This window comes from Thermobia domestica, chromosome 2, assembly GCF_964235325.1.
Source record: "Thermobia domestica chromosome 2, izTheDome1.hap1.1, whole genome shotgun sequence".
Taxonomy (NCBI): domain Eukaryota; kingdom Metazoa; phylum Arthropoda; class Insecta; order Zygentoma; family Lepismatidae; genus Thermobia; species Thermobia domestica.
In genome coordinates this window covers 387,365,807-387,382,476 of record NC_137455.1, presented here as the reverse complement: position 1 = coordinate 387,382,476, position 16,670 = coordinate 387,365,807, and the positions used below count along the sequence as shown (strand labels likewise).

The window sequence follows — 16,670 nt, the reverse complement described above, 5'->3', positions numbered from 1 at the left end:
TTGTCAACATGGAAAAATGGGTCATTATTATGTGATAGAATACTTTCATGTGAAAAGTCTCAGTCCAACCAATATCAAAGCCGGGCTAGATTCTACTCTGGGAGAGTCTATCCCTTCACTTACAACAGTAAAATATTGTGTTGCAGAATTTTAACAAGGACGTACGAGCTGCAAAGACGAACATCGCAGTGGTCGACCAAATAAGGAGATCACATCAAACATGGTGAAGAAAATCCCACAAATCGATATTGGATGACCGTCGACTGAAAGTGCGAGAACTAGCAGACATAGTAGGCATTAAAAAAAAGTGTTGTACATCGCATATTGACTGAAAATTTGGACATCAGAAAGCTGTGCACGAGATGAGTGCCGTGTTTGCACACAATGGAACAAAATCAGTGCCGTGAGGATGTTTCAATGGAGTGTTTGGCGATATTTCACACCAATAAAGCAGTGTTTTTGCGTCGATTCATAACCATGGATGAAAGATAGGTCCATCACTTCACACCTGAGATGAAGGAACAGACAAAACAATGGACTGAAAGAAGAGAATCAGCTGCAAAGAAGGCGATACAGTTCCATCTGCTGGCAAGGTTATGGCGGCAGCTTTTTGTGATGCATTCATTATCTTCAAAAAAGTAAAAACAGTAAACAGCGAGTATTATGCAAACTTATTGCAGCGTTTGAGTGATAAAGTCAAGAAAAAACGGTTGTATTTGGCGAAAAAGGAAGTGTTGTAATGCACCAGTTCACACGTTCGTTACCAAGTTGGAATCGCTTCCTCACCCACCCTATTCTCCAGATTTAGCCTCCTAAGAAGAAGTAGGGAGATTGTGTTAAAAACTATGGTAATTGTGGATGTCAAGCGAATATGATACAAGATAGAAAGAGGTGGAGGAGAACGATCCGAAAAACCGAACCAAGCTAACTAGGAAAAAAGGCTTAGAAGAAAAAGAAGAAACTTGAAAAAATAGCTCGGCGGTAAAAGATTTGCCACCAATGAAGAGGTGGAGTCTGCTGTTAGTTGCTAGTTTGAGGAGCTCGACGGTTCACAGTATAAACAGCGCATCAAAACTATTGAACATCGATGAAAAGGAGACTTGCTGAGAATCCCCCCCCCCCCTGTCCTTTTTTTTTTTTTTTTTTTTTAAGTCGAGTACTTTGGGGACAATCCTCATAAACATTGTGAAGCTGCTCCATACGGTCGGGGAAAAAAAAAAGACTGCAAAGAAGCGCATTTAATTTATTAATTTTTTCTAACAACAAGTTTTCTCTTGAAATGTAACGAATTGTTTTATTTATGTAACAGAATACTTAAAATTCAGTGCTTGCTTTTCGAGCGAAGTTTAACAAGGTTATCAGTGAATATTTCGTTACTATAAGACTCGGAATATAAAAAAAATAATTTTGCATATTGTGTATAGGATATGGAGGAACTCGAAACACATGACATTTTATGTAGCAGGGAATCTTTGTAAAGTGCATAGATGAAGGATTGAGTAATGCTTCGAAACAGTACGCAGGAATAAATTTCACTTGATGCTTGGAGGTAGAAAAGTTTTTTCATAATTAAACCAGTTGAAAATACTCCAAGAGTATTGCCAGAACGAACTTAAAAAGAACGGAGAGATGAAGCATGAAGGATAACTGTGATTGTTCCTACATATAAAAGTATCTTTTTTTCCCGCACCTTCTGTTTCTCGCAAAATATCTCTATGACTTACGGTTCCCGACATATGGCTCCTTAAATCTTCCGAAATTCGAAGTTTTTTAGCCAATATCTGACAAGTAAAGGGTCCAAATGGATGAATCGAGTTGCGGGATGAGACATAGTGTGCCTGATAGAGGATGTGAAAATATGTGTATGTGCAGTTACAGCGGCTGAGCGCCATAAAAAACGGAGGGGATCAAATTGGTGGGACAAGGAATATGCTATATTATAGAAATACTTCAAATAACCTGTTAAATCGTAAAAATAGTGAAAGATAGACAACGCAAACGGGGTAGTTTCACATATCGGCAAAAGAAGAATGGACAGATAGACCATGAACCTCCATCACCATCTTGAAATCCGCCAATTTGAAATATGTGATATTTTTTGAAATGGAAAGGTAGTCATGTGATATATCAATTAGGACCAGCATGTTCTCGAAAAGTCAATTATGAACTTTAGTGATCATTATCTTCACTTACTTGGAAGATATAAGATCATCTTTATAGTTATCTACGAAAATCTAGAAGACTGATATTTGTATGTTGAAAGTTTGGATTATCACGAAAACATATGTAAGCTAAACATATCTACAAGCCAAGAAAGCTAACAGCGACATTTGATATCCAGGTTGTATATTATTACATTATTATTTATGACGTTACTTCCAATTTGCTTCATATAGTGCTGAAGAGAACTGTTCCGGTCTGGAAGAACCGCTTCCGCTTGATTTTTTGTTTTTGTTTTGTTTCCTGCGCTTTTGGTCGAAAACAATGTGGAATTTATAAAGTTACCTTTTGTTAAATGACACTTGTTAATATAGACCATAACACAATAAAATCTGATAGATTGGAATGAAATTATTGCGTACTGTACGAAAACCACAATAGTTTTCACCACTTGCTATATTTTTCACTCAACTTTCTTTGTCCACCTTCATAAGCAATAGTAAATTGGGATAAGTGTCTCGAGTGTCTATCGGGTCGCATTATGTTTGATCGGTTTGTTTGAAATATGGAGCCTTCGATTATTGTGACAATATTAGCACAGGACACGATTATTGTGTCCTCCAACGATGGATCATTATTGTAAGTTCCAAACTCGCGAACCAACATTGTCACAATAATCGAAAGCGAATCAATCGCGAACCAAAACTTTCAACATCAGTCTCCCAGATTTTCGTAAATAACTATAAAAATGATCTTAAATCTTCCTCATAAATACAGATAATGATCACTAAAGTTCATAATTGACTTTTCGAGAACATGCTGGCCGTAATTGATATATCACATGACTATCTTTCCATTTCAAAAAATATCACATATTCCAAAATGGATTTCAAAATGGCGGCAGAGGTTCGTGATATACTCTGCCCATTCTTCTTTAGCCGATATGTGAAACTACTCCATTTCCATAGTCTATCTTTCACTATTTTTACGATTCAACAGTTTATTTCATGTATTTCTATAACGTAGTATATCCTTTGTCCCACCAACTTTGACCTCCTCCGTTTCTTATGGCGCTCAAACGCTATAACTTTGCACATACGCATCCTCTATCAAGTGCATTAGGTCTCATCCCTCAACTCGATTCATCCATTTTGACCCTTTACTTGTGAGGAACGGTGGTCAGTGGTCAGCAGTTACTATTTGGCACCAAAATGTTCAACATTCTCTTAGGTATTGACCAACACTAATATGGGCAGCCAAGATATGGCTCCTTAAATTTCCCGAAATCGGAACTATTTTTTGACCAAATCTCGGGAACGGTAAGTCAGAAAGAAATGACATTGGTGTTAATCAATACTAAGAGGATGGTAAACATTTTGGTGCCGATGTTAACTGGTGGCAACTGGCCAAACCAGTGGCCAGTTGGACAGTGAGCACCGGTTATTATTTGGTACCAAAATATTCACCATCCTCTTAGGTATTGATTAACATCAATATTATGTCTCTATAGCTTATGGTTCCCGAGATATGCCTCCTTAAATCTCTGGAAATCGGCCATTTTTTAGCCAATATCTCGGAAACGGTAAGAGTGATTAGAAAAATTACATCACTTTCTCAGATAGTTTTTGATGCTCTATCGAATAGAGGATTCAAAATTGAAAAACAAAAGAAAAAACTGAAATAACACACACACACACACACACATACAGAGAGAGAGAGAGACATAGAGAATTCAGTAACGAACTTTTTAAGTTTGTTGAATATGCATCCTATTGTATCGTTATGTAATTATAGATCATGTTTTATGTATTTTAATATTTTTAAGCATGTCTATTAAAATTACAGCTTCAATGTACAATTGTTGGAAGTTGGACATCCAAATTTAAATTTGTAATGCACGGAGTGTGTCACTGTTAGTACAGAATATGATACTTTGAATAATTCTTCTGTTCTACGTGTTAATCATGATTGCCGTTTATATACACTAATACAGTTCATCAACAGATTATTAATGAGTTACGGAGTGTACTTTTTCATTCTAACCTTTTGCAACAGAAATGTAAATTTGTTTTTGGGGCCAGAAAAGGAATTATGGTGCTCGATTGCTTGATGTTATTCAAGATTATCCGATTTCAGTCGTAAACAGTTCTTTGCCCTATGTGGAGTTTAGAAGGGTAGAATATCAATATCCAGGTACAAAAATTCGGACACCACACTGTTATTTGAGGCATATATATATATATATATATATATATATATATATAATGATTACTGCCTCGATTCTTATTTCGGATTGATTTTTGGTTGACAACTGAATACATTAATTGTACCTCAAAGATCTATATATCTACAGGGTTTGTCCGGGAAGTAATAGGACTGATTTTATTCCGCCATGATTGTACTTCGGAGCGTGCGCGCATCGATTGGATCCGGTAGAGGGCGTTCCTAGCTAACGAACGAGCGGCTGGTCAGTTGTCTCCGAGCACACGGAGAGTCAGGACAGGCTTTTTCGCGCGACGTGTTTCTGTGAGTGGTGCAAGCCGAAAATGCAGCGTTCGTTAGAGCAGATGTACGCGATTAAATTGTGTGTTAAACTCGGTAAATCTGCGACAGAGACGTTTGATATGATCAAGCAGGCTTACCCAGATGATGCTTTAGCAAGAAGTGGTGTGTTTCGGTGGCACAAGGTCTTTTCGGAGGGCCGGGAAGAGGTCGCCGATGAAGACTGTGCTGGAAGACCTTCGACTTCGACAAACACCGACAATGTGACTCGTGTGCGCGAAGTTTTGAACTCAGACCGTCGACTAAGTATTCGTTTAATTGCCCAGATGTTAAATTTACCAAAAACTGTGGTTCATGAAATTGTGACGGAGCATTTAAACATGCGCAAGGTGTGCGCGAAGATTGTCCCAAAAGTGCTCACTGACGACCAGAAATTGCGGCGAGTGGAATTGTGCCAAGAAAATTTGAACATGTGTGAAAGTGACCCCCAATTTTTGAATAACGTAATCACAGGTGACGAATCATGTATCTTTGAGTATGATCCCGAGACAAAGAGGCAATCTTCCGAGTGGCACACGCCGGCGTCTCCTCGCCCAAAAAAGGGAAGAATGAGCAAATCCAAAGTGAAAACGATGCTCATTGTCTTTTTTGACATCAAAGGCATCGTCCACCATGAATTTGTTCCTCTTGGACAAACCGTCAACGCCAAGTTTTACGTGGAAGTACTCAAGAGACTCAAACGAGAGGTCAATCGGGTCCGACCAGACATCGGAGCCGACTGGAAGCTGCATCACGACAACGCCCCGGCTCACACCGCCTTTCTTGTGAACAGCTACCTGACCAAGGCCGGCATCCCAACGCTTCCGCAGCCGCCCTACAGCCCAGATGTGCCCCCCGGACTTCTTTTTGTTTCCTCGCCTGAAACGCCCGATGAAAGGCAAGCATTTTGAGACGACAGAGGGGATCCAAGCAGCTTGCACCGCGGCTCTCAAGGCTATTCCGGAGAATGACTTCCGTGACGCCTTCAATGCTTGGAAATCGCGCTGGCAGCGCTGCATCGACGCAGAAGGAGCCTATTTTGAAAGTTTTTAAAGAATTGTAACGATTGGCTCAATATTTTTTTTAAAAAATCGACTCAGTCCTATTACTTCCCGGACAAACCCTGTATATATATATAATTCTTAATCACTAGGTCCGAATTTTTTCAAAATGCATGTACAAATATGTAAATGCATTTCTGAAGGTTTGTGCATATTCTAAGGGTATTTCCATATTTCTGGATAAGTTACGAATCATTTTTATATTCTTAACGCTCTAAATCGGTAGTTTGTGTGTATTGGAAATCCTTTTACAAAATTATACCGTCTATCAAGATATTAATTTATTAATGCACACTTCTCGACAATTAGTATTAAGCGTCTGGAAGATTAAGGTACACACACGTCCAGAATGATTGTCACATATCTATAACTGTCTTCTTGTAAGAATATAATTTGATAATAATTTTGCAGGGTACTTTTAATACTGATACTACGTGCATAATCGGAAAATGTATATTTCTGGTAAATTTCATAGGAAAAGAATTATAAACACAAAAATTAGAATGAGTAAAAGAAAATGTTGCTAAATGGACAAGAAAGGTTTATTTTCGTTTTATTGTTCTTATTTACTGCTCTTTTGACATGAAATATGCCACATACATTTCTTTGCCGATTATACAGACTCTAACATTGTAAGAAATACCGGTCGAATTCGTTATCAAATTATATTCCTACAACAACATATTTATAGAGACGCGACAATAATTTTGGACATGAGTGTACATCCCTCTACGAGTTATTACAGCTTGTTAAGAAAACAACTTCTTTAACTTCTGCTCTAAGAGAAATTGGAAAAACCATTAAAGTGCAGTTGGATTAGGTGCTTAGCTCAAATACAAGAGTGGATAGATCGAGTCAGTCAACCAGTGAATGTATGAGATGAGTAAATCTTTGCCAGATGAGTATTCCGTACTTTCTGTATCATTGTACAGTCAGCGACAAAAATTCTTTTCGTTTGTTAAAATTTGTGAGATTTACGGTGGTATGGCTGGAAACTACATAAAATTACATTTCTTTTAATTTACTTTAAAATTGTACTCAAATTGCTCTTCCATTCTGAAGTTATTTACGAAACTAATTTCATGAAACGGAAAGAACTTTTGTCGCTGACTGTACAAATATTGTTCAGTCACTTTAGTTGATATTCGGATTATAAACTTATTTTCACAGAAAAGACAAAGTTTGACACCAGAGAATCTTGAAAAACTCTTAGTAGTGTATCGTTGAAATTCACTCTGCACATAGTAAACGTGAAATGAATAAGTGTTTCTTAAGTTTATATTATTGTATTTAAAGTGCATATTTTCAGGTTTTTTAATGCATATAAATGTAGTCCTATTAACCACATAACTATTTTAAGTGATAATTACAGCCCGGATTTATATGCAAAACGCATATTCATAGTAACTTGCAGAAACATATGAAAAGTATTTTCTCCTTTCTGACATACTTTTAGGGATTCGTTTGAGACGCATTTTGATGGCGCATAAGAGTGCATATTTTTTGTGAATTTCGATGTGCGTAAATTTTGCAGGATATTCCCTATTTTCGAATTTTATTGTTGCATATAGCATATCAGAGAGAATATCTCAAAAAAGTAGGTTATATTGAAAGTGAACTGAAGAGAATCTAACACAGGAAGACATTTGGTGTTTTTCACATGCATCAGTAACTTCTGCTGATCTAGAAACGAACTTTTCAATCTACAAATGTTTCTCACTCGTAAACACAGAGGGTTTACAGAAGAAAACGTAAGGAAGACGTTTATAGTTCATTGCGGCAGAGGTCATTAAAGAAGTTATTTGGGTAAGAAACTGAAGTTTTATTTTCTTAGTATATTTTTCAGTGCATTTATTAAAATTTTAATGCATATTTTTTATATTTTTCGTGCATATTTGGAAGTTTGTTTGTGCATAGAAGTCCGGGTTCTAGTGATAACTGTTCGATTCCTCTTTTTTGCAGTTTTGGGTAATAAGTTGGATGGCGAGATGCTAGTGACGATGCTAAAATGTATGAAGGAGTACTTCTGCAGCCAGAAAGATTTTAACCATGCTTTAGAATTGTTAACGAATCTTACAAAAATCCCGCGATTCAACATAGCTGCTATGCTTTTATCATCTGAAGAAAAACAGAGTGAGTACATAAAGCTAAGAGAGAACTGTGTGGAGTTCAAATGTTCAAAAATCAAAATGTTCCACGCCATTTGCCAATAGAGAAAATAGGTGCTTTTAACTAACTCTATGGCCAATGGAACCCGAAGATTCAATGCCGCGCTTACAAAAGCTCTACACTGACTTCCATCCTTAGTCAATTGGATCCAATTTCTACTTTGCATTCCGATTTCTGCGAAATCCATCTTAATATTGTTCTCCTATCTGCGCCTAGGTCTCCCTAATGCTCGTTTTCCGATTGGACTTCTAGTTAAGATTTTGAAAGCGTTCCTACTTTCTTACATCCTGGCTACATGACCTGCCCAACTAAGCCTCCTAGATTTGATGACCCTAACAATGTTTAGTAAATGATATAAATTATGTAGTTTGTCGTTATGAAGTTTCCTCCATTCCCCATTCCCGTTTCTCTTGGATCCGAAAATTCGTCTCAAATACTTTCAGTCCACGTTCTTCCCTTAGAGTAAGCGACCAGTTTTACAACCATACATAACAACAGGCATGATTAACGTATTTTAAGCTTCAAATTCCTCGACGGAATTGGCGACGACAAAAGATGTTGAACTGAATAATAACACGAATTCCCTGCTTTTACCGTAATCGACATTTACTTTCTTCATGAACGTGGTTTTTGTCTGTTAATATTGATCTAAATATTTAAAAGTATCTACTTTATCAAAAGTATTATTTGATATTTTGACGTATCCATAATTTGCTCTATTACAATCCTGACGAACTTCCATATTTTTAGTTTTCTCTGTATTTACTTCTAAACCCATCTACCTGCAAGCATTTAATAAGAGTGCATTTCTTTCTATTGTTCTCCTATCATCTCCTATTAGATTTACATAATCAGCATGGGTGCTTTTAACGATCTGTTGCAAAGCATTTAATAAGGTTCAACTGAAGAAAACATTAAAGATGAGTGAAAATGGTTTTATTTTAGAGTTGCAGGTCTTTTTCGAAAATGATTAATTTCTCACATTATTTCTCGTGCACAACTTCTATTGGAGGTGAGGGGTGGGTACGTAGCACTCATCACTATTACTAAAACACAAACTAATCTCAGCTGTTTATACACAGTGCGTCACCACTACTATAAAAACACTTAATATATTTCTTTAGTTGTATTCTGCAAATAGATAGATCTTATGTTTCATTTCTTGGAAATAGTATTTAAAATAGATGTTAACAAAAGTGATGGCAGTCTAATATAATCAATTTGTATGTGTCCAAATGAACTTTAAAATTACTGAATACGAACACTAATGACTTAGTCTTTTTCAGCTTAAAGGGCAACATTATCGGGTCTTTAGTTATGATAATTAATTAAGGGCCCAATAATTAAAACTTAATTAAAATGAAATAAAATATCTATGAGAAAAGAATGATGAAAGAGCAATGCATAACACTCATGTCTGATAGATCTTGTGATCATTACCCTAATGCCTTAGACTATTTGGCCTCTGCTGATCTTAGAGAGAGAGAGCTGTGTAGAAAATTAAGTATAATTTCCGTATGGACTATAGCACGGCCAACAAGAGATGGTCTCTGACGTTTCTTACCACGTGCGGTGGGACATTGCAGCCCCTACTTTGATACCAGTGTTACCAACCACGATCACTCTGTCTTATACCATTAATTAAATTGCCACTACAGTTGCATCGAAAAAAACCGACACGCGAGTAGTGGCAATGTCACTGCGAGCTGTCAGAGACGTTCTCTTACTGGACGCACTATAGTCAATACTAATAAACTCAGTACATGGATGAGATTCAAGGGACTTTTCACATTGAGGTATCTCTGCTGGACAGATTAGTGTTATGGACGCTTTATGGCAATATTAGATAAAAAGAAAAGGGAAAATGCACTTATCTATAATTTGTTATATAGTTTTCTTATAACTTAGCTACATAGTTTGGATACTATTTATGTGAGCCTAAGTTTACTGTTATACGAGGGTAAGCTAGTATGTAAATTGGGAAATGGTTGGGAAAAGTGTCAAAAGTTACCGGATGAAATTGTGTTTATTTCTGCACGTTATCTCCATGATTCTGAGTTACTCCAGAAACAGGCCGATTGTTGCAGGCGTACTTCATTGAGAAGTAGCATCTTCCAAGTCTTTGTGTAGTTCAGTAATCCTCGTATTAATAGAATAACCGGTGATTGACCTGGCAGCCTTGTTTTGCGCCACCTGGAGGTATTTCATGTAGGTAGCAGCAGCATGCTGCCATTCGTAGATGTTCTTTCTTATTGCATGAATAAACTTATTACTCGGAAGAATGGACAACAGAGTCCGGAGTCTCTTCGTTACCTTTGCTGTTGTTTCTGTAATGTGGAGTTGAAGATTAGTCTTCTGTCCAGGAGGACCGCAAGGTATTTTGCATCGTTTCGCAGCTTAAGTGGTGGTCCTTTCTTTCAACGTTTGGTTGTATTTCACCAATGTTTGGTTACGTTTATTGATATTTTCCATTTCCGTTCATCCAGCTTAGTGATATGGCGCCCTATAGCTACTGGAGCGTAGCGGTTGCCGGCGAAGATATTTTATCGATGATAAGATAGTCTACCATCATTGCTGATCTTGTTGGTATGTTTACCATGAAGTGTGTACGGTACTGTAGTGAAAAGAGGCAAGATTCCTGTGGTACTCCTGCTTCCATTGGCAGGAGATCTATTAGGTATCACGCGTACGAGATCCTAGAAAAAAAAGTCCTCCCTTGAAAGAACTCTGCACTATTACCTGGTATTTGGGGAAATCCGCTTGGATGAGCTTGTATAAGATGCCGCGCCGTAGTGTCACACCGTCGAAGGCCTTCTGCATGTCGAGATAGTCTCAGGATGACCCATGACGTCGAACTGTTGCGGATACGGTCCACTACCCGGACGATCTGGAGTTTGTGCTGTGGTAGTGTATCCTTTCGTGTGTTTTATGATTTCGTGTAATACCATTTCACCATCTTGCTTAAATGGTATAGAAGACTCATGGCTCTGTAAGGTTTGGAGGTCTATACCCTGTCTACTAGCCTTTGGATTCATAGTTAAGCGGGCGTCTTCTAACCTGCAGAACAGTCCTGTTGCCCATTTTGAATATTCTATTTGTTATTTTGCAAACGAGTACTACTTTGGGCGCGTTTCTCAACGCGAGAAGTGGGCTGCTGTGCGATTTTGGAGATGTGATAATTTTCTGTAGTTCTCTCGGCGTGATGAAGCCTTTGCTGTTGTTGTATCCTCTGTTCTACAGCTTCTTCCTTCTCTGCATCCGAGTTGTTTTCCTTTGAAGAGTGAAACATGTTCCTCTTGTCAGTACGTGAGTTCATGTTGACTTCTGAATGACGATGCGTTGTGAACCCTGTGGTCGTCCCAGCGTTTGCACCAGTTTCCATAACTCCAGCAATGGCACATCCATTGCATGGAATTTGTTGTTCTATTTATTGTTTTCTACCCTTTGAAGGCTTTTATTCATCCGTATAGTTAATACTGCACAAAGTTTTGTACTGCGGGTGGCGTGTTTCGATGCGCCCAACGATTTAGGTAAATTTAGCTGTGGTGCGGATATCCTCTGGCTGTGCTGGGTGTTTTATGGTTGAATTTTTACGGTAAGCGTTTGTAGTGTGGCATGTATTTCTTCTGGTGTGCTGACTGGAGGTCCTGGAATCCATCAAGTCTATCGTCTGCATTCATTCCAGTTGGTTTGAAGAATTTTGGGTAGCTGTTTTATGGGTATATAGTGTCTAGTTGTTTCTTCTAAGGTGACTCTTTGATCTGTCTGAGTGCCTAGTGCTAAATGGTGCCATTTTGATTGGACACCTTATCTAAATATTCTACCGTATCTTTTGGTTCAACATGTACTTTTCTTATGTATGTAGTGAACAAAATATGAAGTATGTACATTTTTTCATAATTACTAGTGTTTTTATTGTGATTTCAGCTGCAAGAGATCTTTTCACGCTTCTCCACAATGAAGGTTTTCCACAAATTTCTGATCTCAAAGAAGTTTACCAGTTGTAATGGATTAAATTGATCAGCGTTCAGCAGTCAAATTCCTATTGATATTTCAATAGAAACAAGTTTCATTTGGAACAGAATCAAATATATTTTATGAAAATATTGATTGTGGTTATTTATTTGTCGTATGAAACCATATATTAATATATATATTTAGTATGATTAAGGCAGTTCACGATATAGAAACAAGTACAGGAAATCATATTTGTAGTTTTAAAATATATCGACGAAAGAGCCTCGAAGACATATTGCATGGCACACTTATAATCGCGGGGTTGGGCGATGATTGTCTCAATAGGCTATTCCAGGTACTGATTTGTGTTCCGCAGTTACTTTTACTTTATTCGCTCTACGATTCTTAGTAACAATCAGCGAACCCTGTCACTGAGGATTCTCTTCCTGTTTCCTCGTGACGCACCCAACTAACCACTCTAGATATACTTGCGGCAATTAACCTCTTTGAAACTCAGTGCTCTCTCTTTTCGCATCCCATCGTCTACCCTGCAAGACTTATCGCTAAGAACGACCAGGTGCTGCGCATTTTCAAACAGGTTTCCAGTATTTTGATAACCCATCTGTATATTCATTTCTGAACCCTGAATGAATATTGTGATCAGTAATCATAAATGTGTATCTCATTCTACATAAAGAAGCAACTGACTTTTTAAAACCTATAACCAAATATACAAATTCTGAATAAATGAACGAATGAAGGCAATACACGTATGGATCCTATAATCCCTTCATCTACGTTACTGTACAAGCACATTTATGGTTCGTTCGTTCTATAGTATATAAGCCTAGTCTACAAAATAATTTTAAAAGACCTCCTTCCTATATTTGTTCTGTGAACAGTAAGTGTTAACGTCAAACTATGTGTGATGTGTCTGCAAAAATAGAAGACATATATATAGTCTTCAGAATATATATTCGAGAATTGGTCGCTAAACATATGAAGGTTCTGAGCTACCGTACCGTTTATAAATCCTACTGTAAGCTATTAACCAAAACAACTACCAACTTATTTTTAAAAAAATCTTAAATTTGTTTATTGCCTATACACTTACAATTCTAGTAAATAAGAAGTCCAACTCCAAGTTAGTAAATGTCTAATATACATGAAAAACGTAACGTGCACAACCCCGTGCATATACAGTCAACTGTGAGATAAGGCTGATAATGGCAGTTGCACAGGAGAAACAAGCAGTTGTCAGCGCCCCCTGTCGTTACCGTCAGCTCAGTGAAGTTAACCAACCAAAGCGTTAACGCAATCTACTGAAAATGTCCCCGCGAGTGAATCACTGTTCCGGAGCAAAGCGTATTATAGAAACTTAGGAAATATTCAATCACTTACGAGAATTTGAAAAATGGACAGTTCTTAATCGTTTACATGAGCACTGTGTTCCAGACAAGACAAACCTATCAGTGAATTATGATAAAATATGAAGTTTTCGCAAATTGGGATTACACAATTACTAAAAATATATCCTCTGACAAGTAACAGAACAGCATGAGATTGATTTTTGACAATCTTCTGCTTCGGAAGATACTTCTAGGATATCGTAGCTAAGCATTCAACATAATCTAGGTATTAGCAGCATCGTTGTGCTTCCTATTATTTAAAAATTAACAACTGAAAGTTGTAACCTTTCAGCAGGACGAAAATGTTAGTTCTTACTAAGATCCCCATCTATGCTTCTGTTTTACTATCAACATAACCTGACTTCACGTGGCATTTCTTTTTTGTAAAGCTTATTCACGAAACGGACAGAAACGAATGTCCGAGAAAGTAAGCTAAATGACACATCGACTGCGATTACGAGTAACAATCTGTTCGTAGATCCTTGGTATTAGGGTCGGGCAGGTGGGCCTGCATCGGCTACCATCACCTAAACACGAGATTCGGTTTTTGTAAATATCGAAAATAGAACATGATCACATACAGTAAATAAATGCGCACACAGTATTTGGATACACAACAACTTTCGTCTAAAAACAAACATAGGAGCCGATTAAATATTGACGTATGCGATCGCGACGCATCTTTGCTATCAATTTAAGACAAACAACGAAGCCGATAAAACATCTTTCTTCCAAAACCTTTGCAATCACAGTGTCTTGCAAAACTTCTGTCTTCATTTACGAGTTTCCGATTTTACTTTGCGTGGAATTAACATACCTATGTTGGTTAAATCCCAAATGAAAGCTTATGATTTTGTATGATTTTGATAGCACAAGCTTCATGTAGGAAGGATTAGATATCTACAGGCTATACATATATGCTGATGTGAAATTTCCGAGGTAAGTGTGCATTTTATTTCATTTAATTGATAAAGAATTAGTAGTAAAATGCATTTATAGCATGGTTGAATGAAGGCTTGCGATATTACTGTGTACTGTTTCATGTACTCCAGTATCTGCTTTATTATTATTATTCAGAAATTGTTCTATTCAGAATTCGTTTATTCAGAAATTTTGTTCTAAAATTCGGATTCAAGATTTTCAATGTGATAAATTTAGTTTCAAGATCGCAAAATCTTACGACTGACGTCATGACACAAATTCCGAAACAAATACATTTAACCTTGTCAGAAATTGGCCACAAAGATGCATTGCTATCACGCAAGTGGATATTTAATCGGCCCCATAGTAGACTGAAAAAGTGGTGACAAAACTGCAGATTTTTAATAGCCATTTTATTTAATTTATATGGTAATCAGCTCTACTCATGGTAAAGAAGCACAAACTATATATCACATTCACAGGCGCTGTTCAGAATTATCATCCAGAAGGGAAACCTGTTACAAGATTCACATCAACGCTGGCCACTAAAGACTATGGAGAAGTACGCAGCTAGTCAAATGGATAGCCAGCTCAAGATTCAATTTCTCATTTAGCTCAGGAATACACGAACGATGGGAACAAAAACATTGGTGACGTCGATTTTTTTCTTTTTTAAATAGAATAAATGTAAAATTGTTCTCCCACTTCTCAAAGTTTCCCTTTTTAAAAAAATTATTTATGTCATATAATCAGATAAACAACTTTACTGACAGATTCTGCCAATAAGAAAGCAAAAGCATTAATGGTCCAAGTCAGATTGATTCTTCCTCCTGTGTTAAAAGTTTATGGAAATCAATTTAATCGCACAACTTTCAGCTGATCTTGAGGAGTAGATTTTAATATAGTTTTTCCTTTAGTTGTAAGATTACCTCCAAATGGTATCTGAAGCACAATCCGTAATGTCATAAAATAAATGCAGTGTTCTGTCATGGATGTTTTTATTATTTTGTTAAAAAATTGTTAAAAAAAAACATTTCATAAGTACAAAAATAAACCTCAACAGAAGGTTTTTCATTACACAATTCAAGCAAACATTTGACAATAAGACTTCAACATTACAGTTTCGCATTCTTTAAAAGGTAACTTTCAATGTCATTTACACTTTTACAGTCACCAACAAGTGTGTAATTATTTTATTTTATTCTGAAATAGAATTCAGTGAAATGTTTACATGTATTTTTACTCACATACTGAATTCTCTATCAACTCCCTATCCTCGAATGACGAAAGATTTATTATCTATTATACACCATCAATCTCGGCAGTGGCAAGATCTCATTTGTTTCATATACAGAAGAGAATTCACTATTTATGAAGGTCCTTACTTTGCTACTATGTACAAAAGAAATCACAACAAAACTAAGGGTATACAACTTTTACACACTATATGCATTCATACCAAAACGACACTAATTTCCTTTTTATTTTATTTATTTAGTTTATCATATAAGAAAAACAATATAGCAATCCACTATGGTAGTTTTAATACGCTACATGTATTGTTTGTGAGCTTCGTTCATTGAAACAGTTTGCAACTGAAGATAAAATTATGGCCACGGAATGGTAAATCCGTAATCATCTAAATAAACTAATCAAACTATCATGAATGAAATGATCTTCACACTTTAAAACATTACTCATTGTATTTTTACTCGATGATCAAAAATTCTAAAACACTTCATAAGACTGGATGAAATGGATTCACTGTGCTTTTGGAGAACCATATTGCAAGTTTTATCTTCAAAAGCATCTGGAATATTGTAGGAAACGTGTTCCCATTGTTTCTTGAAGTCAGTAGTGTTCCACATTACCACCCTCCCCCTTTGCTACTCTTTTTCGTCTATGATTCCACAACAGTTTCTGGTGAATATGCCCAAGTTTCCAACATACTCTTACCTGTCGTGTATATTTTAATACGAGTACTCATGTTCTGGGAAACAACCAAAATCCAGCACCTGTGACGTAAACAGTGTAACACAATTTCAACCGACGTGTTTCCTAATGCGCCTGAAACGCATACGGCTGTTGTATTTATGAAAACTGAACAGACATTGACCATGCTATAACAAATGTTGTAATGAACCAGCAATGATTTAACATACAACTAAATTAACGCCAAGGCATTTTTTTTCTTTCTTTTTAAATTGACTAATTTTCTTTTACGTCCTTATGAAAAACGAAAGCATATATGGGCTCGGAGCCATGTCAGTGACTTGGATGTACTTGATGGTTGCACAATCATGCAACATTACATTGCACACAACAGATCTTTCCCTGCTCCTTAGTCTTCAAGAAAAAACTAGAGAACTACTTCATACTTTCTATATCACGATCCTAAGATAGTAGCAACGACAACTACGCACGTCAAAACTATCGTTCGTTCTGTCACACA

General features: G+C 36.8%; 1 protein-coding gene across 2 annotated transcripts in view; it reads left to right on the top strand.

Moving 5' to 3' along the window:
- The window catches only part of LOC145678902 (uncharacterized), a 79,413-nt gene extending 67,374 nt beyond the window's left edge, over positions 1-12,039 (top strand). For both annotated transcript variants that reach the window (XM_081749508.1, XM_081749509.1), the window contains 2 exons: positions 7,725-7,895; positions 11,859-12,039. In XM_081749508.1, coding sequence (XP_081605634.1) covers positions 7,725-7,895; positions 11,859-11,938 — 251 coding nt within the window. In that variant the 3' untranslated portion in view covers positions 11,939-12,039. The remainder of the gene's footprint in view (positions 1-7,724; positions 7,896-11,858) is intronic.
- The last annotated feature ends 4,631 nt before the right edge of the window (positions 12,040-16,670 follow it).